This window comes from Penaeus monodon, chromosome 30 (genome assembly GCF_015228065.2).
Source record: "Penaeus monodon isolate SGIC_2016 chromosome 30, NSTDA_Pmon_1, whole genome shotgun sequence".
Lineage (NCBI taxonomy): Eukaryota > Metazoa > Arthropoda > Malacostraca > Decapoda > Penaeidae > Penaeus > Penaeus monodon.
Genome location: NC_051415.1, coordinates 13,338,448 through 13,339,012, shown reverse-complemented (window position 1 = coordinate 13,339,012; position 565 = coordinate 13,338,448). Strand labels below are relative to the sequence as shown.

The window sequence follows — 565 nt, the reverse complement described above, 5'->3', positions numbered from 1 at the left end:
ACGTATAACTATCAGCTGCAAACATGTCTTGCTTAGTCTGATGTCATTAATATCAGAGTTAGGCTTGTTAGACTACATAGACTCTCTGTAAAACAATAAGACAAAACAGTTCATACTTTCCCCAGCGTTATCCTGTGGGTCTTGGGAAGCTGTTAGCATTCCCCAAATAGTTTTTCTCAGCCTGGCATGGACCTCACGTACGGACAAACCTAAGTGATTCCCAGACAGTAGTTATGTACTACGCAGCGAAAAAAAAAATCGGAAGCAACAACTCCTTTTGTATCAGTGGCTTATTAGGAGATAAGTATAAGGAAAGTTAGGAACCGAAAAGTACTATTAGTGCTGTTAGGAATAACGAGAGTCAACAGTTTTTATACTAAATGTGCCATCACCGCATATTGTGCAGGTCAACCAAGTCACGTAATCTCATTCATTACTCACTAATATCTCACTGCGCAAAAATTCCCTCACTGTTATTCAAACAGAACCATCAAGAGAGTATCACTTTTATTATTGTATGCTAAATTAACTTTTCATTTGAGCCTACCTCCACGTCCACCTCCGC

At 39.3% G+C, this 565-nt stretch overlaps 1 protein-coding gene across 1 annotated transcript in view; it reads right to left on the bottom strand.

Moving 5' to 3' along the window:
- The window catches only part of LOC119592354, a gene marked incomplete in the record, with an annotated part of 36,040 nt that extends 35,881 nt beyond the window's left edge, over window positions 1-159 (bottom strand). The window contains 1 exon segment of the mRNA XM_037941181.1: window positions 117-159. Within this exon segment, the coding sequence (XP_037797109.1) occupies window positions 117-159 (43 nt within the window).
- Window positions 160-565: the final 406 nt, after the last annotated feature.